Raw genomic sequence first — 7,359 nt, forward strand, 5'->3', positions numbered from 1 at the left:
GCGCAGATGCACCTGTGCATCAAGAGAGGAGGATTTACTAAGGGAAACATTTAACATGAGATGTAGGATTTTTCTGCTTTAACCAGGAACAAATGATGCCTAAATAAGACTAGGACCTGAGGTTCCACATGAGTACTTTATCATGTTGTTGAGGAGAGGCATTGGATAACTTAAGACAAAAAACTCCTCCAGGAACTCATATTTTCTGTGTGTCAGTAATCAGCAGCTTGCTTACTGCATGTTCCCTGATATAAACTTTATGAACTCATCTGGCCCCAGCTCTTGCATTTGCCCCTCTATTAACCCTTCCTGTCCTCTGTCTGTCCTCCCTCCTTCCTATGTCCCATCTTTCCTCATCTTTCATTTCAATGCATGTTCCGAATCTTCACGATTGTTGTGAAATCTGACAAACCTGCACTGTATAGAAACAGATCCACTTCAATGATGTCATTTTATAAGAGCTCATTCACACACATGCAGATTTCATACAAAGCATGAGATAAAACTGATGTGTGCAGATATAAAGAAAAGTTATAAATACTATGGGAGAGTTGATATGCAAAGTTCAGAGTATTTGCCCCCTTTTTTTTTTTTTGCTTGTCTTGGATCATAAAATTAATTTTGGATTAAATGATAAACTTGGAGGATAGAAGCGGAAAAACATTTAATTCATAACCGAACAAAAATGATCCACTGAGCCCGAAAATAAAATGCCTTCCTTGTCAAATCTTTAATTAACTGTTTGACAAAATATTTTTTTTCGACAGGGTAGTTTAACTTCAAACTGTTTAATGCAACTTTAATATTCAAACTATTGAATGACACAGGATGAGGCTTTATTTTAAAGAGTCCCACCATTCCTACAGCACAATGGGACAAGATTTACCTTTTATAAGAGAGGCTACTTTACTGCAGTAACCTAAGAAACACATGGTAACTGCAGCCTGTCATAATTTAAAACAAGCTAAACCTAATTTTGGGGGGAGATGGCAGACAAAAGTTGCAAAACATGTTAAATAGGCCATAATGCAAAAAACTTAGATTGGTAACTGCTATGGGTAGCATAATTTTTTTTGTTAAAGCTTAATTTTGCCGCAGATTTTCAATTTCCAGACAGTGCAATGATATCTGCACACATTTTTACTCATGAAGTAGTTGAAGTTATTTTTCAAACCAAATTAGACCAATTTTGTTAAGGTTTTGAATCCATCAGGTGCATTTGTGTACTTCTATGTGGTCAAACTGTACCGGATTAAATCATAGGACAGTTGTAATTGCTTTCATGGAGGAGAGGCTTGCTTTTTATTTACTCCAGACTTCAATCATTGGTGTTAAGATAAGTGCATATCTTTGATAGCACTTAATGCATCCTGATGGATTAAAAACAAATAAACAACAAAAAAACCTGAACACATTAATGCTGATTTGAACACTAAGCCAAAAACTAATACTATTAGACTTTGACAGAGCCAGTCAGGCTCATATTGATATACATTTTTCTAACTTGTTCTCCCACCTCGTCATCTTGCTGTCAGGATGGTGGATGTCGGGGGTCAGAGGTCAGAGCGGAGGAAGTGGATTCACTGCTTTGAGAATGTCACCTCCATTATGTTTCTTGTGGCTCTGAGTGAGTACGACCAGGTCCTGGTGGAGTCTGACAATGAGGTGAGTGAGTAACTATAAACTATTAACTTTGTTAGCATATCTGAGCTTCAGAGAGGAGTTAACTCTGAATAATTGCTTTTTTTGTGTGTGAATTGTTTGGTCTTATAAATGTATTTTGAACCGTGAAAATGTAGATTGTTGTAAATTTCCTTTTCCCTTTTATATCAGAACCGCATGGAAGAGAGTAAGGCTCTGTTCAGGACAATCATCACCTACCCCTGGTTCCAAAACTCTTCAGTCATCCTCTTCCTTAACAAGAAGGATCTACTAGAGGAGAAGATTGCTTATTCGCACTTGGTTGACTACTTCCCTGAATTTGACGGTGAGTTAATAGTTTAGATGCCCCGACGCCGTTAGTTTTTTTTCCAAAGAAGTTGCATTTCTCTCATGTCTAATGTAATTTCCTGTATCATTTCCAGCCTCGGCTCATAAAAATATACTCTTGAACTATCCACGCACCTATCCAAAAAAAATTTGTTCACTTCCGATTCAGTTCTTTATAGTTGTATATCTGCAGGTTTCAATATTTTTCTGATACCGTTATCAACTTAAATCCTGATTTTTAGGAGGCTGGCCTAAAGTCATCTCTGCAAGCAAAAGATATATGTATCAATGTACACAAGGTGACTTCAGATTAGTATAGGATCAAATAAAAACAATAAATTGTGTCTTGAAAGCAAATATTTATTGAATTAAAATTATAGAAATACATAGACATCTGCCCCTATGGATCGAGACCATTTTCAGATTGCTTTTAAAGGATACCTTAGCTAAGGAATTGTGACAAACTCATACTAAGGCTCCAAAACTTGTTGTTAAATGTTGATTTTAGGACATAGCATATCCACAGAATCCATTCCCACAGATACTGCAGCTTTTTTAAGCATCTGTTCGATTGAGGACCTTTGGTTGGGTATACAAGCTTCAGGGTTTGTTGCACTTGTGCCAAATACATTTTCGATATTTCACTGGGGTGATTTATTGAAACATGCACGTTTCACAGCAGGGATGGCTTGTTTCAGCAAAGCAGCTGTTCCACCTGCTATTAGCTCTGTCACTACCCGGAAGCATGATCCGTACCATCAGCTCATTTGTACGTGCACATCCAGATATACATCTGGATTGCCCTCGATTTTAGTTTGTAATAAAGACCTAAATTACTTTTATTCCTCCCCAAATAATAAGCCTACTTAACTGTAATGTGTTAAGGGTTAATAATGTATTCCTGAGATAATAAATGCCTTAAAATCCTTTCTGGATCCTGTCTGAAATGGGATCCTACGCTAATTCCGGGAGCTAACTTTTTCAGCTTTGGATTTAAACATAAATCTAGTCTTTTTCAGTTTTATGTTTCCCTTTTGTGTTAACATTATGGTATATAGTGCATCATCTAGAAAAAGAAACAACAAAAATTCAGATTAACATGGTTTATCATATTTTGCCAGACTACTCTGAGCATGTCCGATGTTGACGTCAGACAAACAGTTGAACTGAGAAAATGTAAAAAGCGTCAAAACTTTCTCAGAAAAGTCATAAAATAGTTTTTAGAGCTCTGTTTTAGAATTCTTTAGTGAGTTAAGGATCGAAATAAGTAATTTTAGTATCATAATTACATTATTTATTGACACCCAGTGGTATATCTGGTTGCGCATGAGCAAATGAGCTGACGGTACGGATCGTGCTTCCAGGACGGATCGGGTAGCGACTCCACTATTTGACTTTTGATCAATTGTAAATGGAAAATCTTCTGATTTACTTCTTCCCAAATCCTTTTATAAAGGGACTTTAAGCCGGGCTTACACTGTGCGATTTTATTTGTTGTTTGCCCTTTTCGGGGTGACTTTCCAGTCGTGTAAGACTTTTTCCAATTTTTCGTACGTCGTGTAGTGTACAAGGGGCAACGAGGGGCGATCAGCCTCTCACGACCGACTCCCAATCAGGAATCGTGAGGTTGGGAGAAGATCAAACATGTTTGATCCTCTGCTATTTGGTGTGTGCTTTAGCTGCATGCATCGACTGAAAAGATTCCACAGTGTATGCCCGGCTTTAATAGAGTAAATGAATACTGATGATGATCAATGGTTGAATACAGCGGCTATGCTGCTACAATATAATACAAGCTGGTCTGTTGTATCAATTTGATCAAAATGCTCTGAGGTTTGGGATTTTGATAATATATGCTTATAGGTGAATTATATTAGGCTTTGTGCATCTGTCTTGAGGTTATTGCTATAGAATGGTCCGAGCACAGTTAAAACTACATCCACTGGCAAAAATGATGGAATCACCGGCCTCAGAGGATGTACATTCAGTTATTATAGTTAGTAGAAAAATAGCTGATCGCATTTCAACACATTTGCAACATTGCATGGTGATCTAACCTCTTTTAAGAGTTCCATAATCTTCTCCTTTGTTTCAATTGACATCATGTTGCAGCCATGATTCATGTCCGTCCACTTGGTGCAGCAGCTCTCTAAGGTTTAAGCTTTTTAGATGCAGACTAACGTGCAGGTCTAATTTGATGCAGGTGTTAGTTTTGGGGATGGAAATTTACAGGGTGATTCCATAATTTTTTTTCCCTCTGCTTGGTCTAAAATGGTAAAGGTTACTGATTACCACATTTTTCTTCTTGATTTCTTTTAGTGTTTCTTAAAGCCAGAGAGTTACCAATGAAATTACCTTAGTTTTGTGTCATGTGTGGGATCTGATTTTTTTCCCTACAAAATTAAACATCTGAGGCCGGTGATTCTGTAATTTTTGCCAGGAGTTTTACTGTTCACCCAGAGGTGGCTACTTTCTCGGCATAGGCAAAGAAGGTGTAATTTACCACGAAAAAACCGAGTAGGTAAAATTAAGGGCAGTCCAACAAAAGACAAGAATAAGAAATGAAAATTTATGTATCAACAAAATCAGTTCTTAAAACAGTCATAACAAGGTATTTTACATATTCAATCCTTCCAAACGTCTTTAAATTAATTTCTAATTATTTTTAGAGGAAAATAATAGAAGTCGTTTACGATCCTGTTACCTCAATTTACTGATGTAAATCCAGTTCAGGTAGGGGAACTAAAATCACTGTTTGTGGAGAGCGCACCCTTGTGGGCTTCTCTGGTTTGAACAATGAACAATCTGCAAAAAAAAAAAAAAAAAACACTTTCACGCTCTTTATTTTTCAGTTTTAACTGACTCCCAACTCCAACAAACACAATTTAACAACAACTTTTTGGTTGTAAAGTCTGCCTTGTCATATAGTTTTTTTTTTTGGGTTTTTTTTTTTGTTATTTACAAAACAGATGGTGCACTGCTGACATATAACCCTAGTCTTTCAAAGCAACACCTTTCAATTTGTGTTTTAAATATTGTAAGTCAACCATATTTCTTCATAAAGCTTTCTTTAAATAAAAGAAGTATGCATCTATGATGGTGTGGGACCAGTCTAGACGTGTTATTCCCCAGTTTGGCTGGTGTCCTCCTTTTTTTGCTGGCCACTAGCTGGCTCTGGAAGCCTCCCATACCAAAACGGTATGTAGCTCTAGGTGCTGCAGCCTTAACATTGATGCTCATACTCTGTCAAAGTTTACTTGGATTTTAAGATGATGTGTAGAAAAGAGATATATTCATTCAAATCTGTCTCTCCTTCTCCAGGTCCCCAGAGAGATGCTCAGGCAGCGCGAGAATTCATCCTCAAAATGTTTGTGGACTTGAACCCAGACAGCGACAAGATCATCTACTCCCACTTCACCTGTGCCACGGACACTGAGAATATCCGCTTTGTGTTTGCGGCCGTCAAAGACACCATCCTACAGCTCAACCTGAAAGAGTATAACCTTGTGTGAAAGAGGGATGCGACTGTGCTTACAACCCTGCCCCCACCCCCCCATCCATTGCACAAACACGCCCCACTTTCAGGGATGTCCCGTCAACGTAACACGCATCGCACAGCGCAGCACTCTAGCTCTCACACACTCGAGCAGAACTGTTGCTTTTAAATCTTTCTTTCCAGTGCAGTGAGTTTCCAGGTCCTCCCACCGTCAGTCATACCCCTGCTTTCACCAAAGCCGCTCCCTCCTTTTCTCGGCAGCTTGTTGCATCAGTCTTCGACCTTTTAAAAAGCTGCTCCGTGTGTCAAGCTGCACACAGTTTTTCTTTGTTTTTTTAAGACGGCTAAACTGCGACCGGAAGGGATTTTCATCGGCATTTGTATATCTACGTGCACTCAACGCAGTTTTTATCGGCAATGAATTTTGGTCTAAACCGAAGATTAATCTTAAACCCCCTCCCGCCGCCTGCAGAGTTGGCCCCTCCCTCCTTTTCCGGCAATGTGGAAGAAACTAACTCATTCATCTGGTGACATCTTCTATAAACAAACACAGAAAAGATGCTCCAGAGCGACGGAATCAGGATGCGAGGTCACACACCTGAACAAGGGGCGGACACCATCAACTTGCATCTATGAATGTACCCCCAGGTGTGAGCTTCACAACTGCAAAAAAAAAAAAATCAGAAAAAAAGACGTATATTATAAATTTGCAACATATTTATGGGGTTTCAACAACAAGCAAGGGGGTCCGGGAAAATCTGTTTCTGAGATTTTTTTTTTTTAACAGATTTTTACAGATTTGGAACAAAATATATATTGCAACACTAAAATTACTGAATCATTAAAGCTGAAAATTTATAAAAAATTAGCAAAATTTAAACAAAATGACAAAAAAAAGCTAATGTAAATTTATTTGAAATTTAAGTATCCTTGGGATAAAGTTTTTTTTGTTTTTTTTAGTTAAAGTTAATCACACGCTTCCCTCCTCCAAAAATGTATTCTGTATGAATTTACAGGGACAACCTTCCACATGACGCAGCACTCCGAACATCTGTCGCCACTGACGCAGATGATGTGAAACTGCTCTCTAAGTACATGACACTAGAAAGCAGCAGGGTAAAGGACCCCACGTTGGAAAGTTTGCACACTCATTTGTGGAGCTCGGCTTCGAGCAGCTAAATCGGCGACATAAAGGCTGGAAACTCTACATGTCCGACGACATCACGCTTCCCGACGTGACGCAGTCATCGACATCAGGATGTGCTTCTTACGTTTCCTTTTTTTGACGTTGGGTTTTGTTGAGCGATGTACAAAGGGGAAAGGGAGGAGGATGCGCCTTTCACAGAAAATACTCTAAAAGTCTGCAAATGTTTTTTGTGTATACCTGTAAATACATATACACAAAACTCTCTGTATAAAACAAGTGCTCTGTGGTACACCTTTGGTTTTTGAAAAGAAAAAAAGGAGAAAAAAAGACTTTCTTTAGCATACAGTTTTCTTCTATGAATTTATGGTAGTATTGAAACTGTGATTATGAATTTTGTTCACTAGATTAATAGGATTTCAAAGAGCCGCACGATGTCGAGGAAACGAAGCAGGTGGTCGGGGAAAAAGGCTAGCCTCTGAACGCCACACTACTGCAACAGCTCTGTTCAGAATAAAGCTAACTAGAGCTGGTTCAACAACAACAAAATCTTGACGGTCTAGGTGAAAGGATGATTTTGAGATTAATTAAAGATTTTTTTTTTTATTTATATAATTTATGGACCAGGATGAAGGTGTTGATAATTTGACTGCTTGTGTTTCTGTCATGTTGAAGGGCTCCTTTCTCTCATGGCAGAGCCTACTTGAGTCTGAACTGCTGTTAAGAAAAA

At 38.3% G+C, this 7,359-nt stretch overlaps 1 protein-coding gene across 2 annotated transcripts in view; it reads left to right on the top strand.

The window, feature by feature from the left end:
• LOC107100829 (guanine nucleotide-binding protein G(q) subunit alpha-like) overlaps positions 1-7,359 on the top strand; it is a 38,004-nt gene extending 30,645 nt beyond the window's left edge. For both annotated transcript variants that reach the window (XM_015399480.1, XM_015399479.1), the window contains 3 exons: positions 1,536-1,665; positions 1,834-1,987; positions 5,311-7,359. In XM_015399480.1, the coding sequence (XP_015254966.1) occupies positions 1,536-1,665; positions 1,834-1,987; positions 5,311-5,501 (475 nt within the window). In that variant the 3' untranslated portion in view covers positions 5,502-7,359. The remainder of the gene's footprint in view (positions 1-1,535; positions 1,666-1,833; positions 1,988-5,310) is intronic.

The sequence above is a fragment of the Cyprinodon variegatus genome, unplaced genomic scaffold (assembly GCF_000732505.1).
Source record: "Cyprinodon variegatus isolate N-32 unplaced genomic scaffold, C_variegatus-1.0 Scaffold1016, whole genome shotgun sequence".
Lineage (NCBI taxonomy): Eukaryota > Metazoa > Chordata > Actinopteri > Cyprinodontiformes > Cyprinodontidae > Cyprinodon > Cyprinodon variegatus.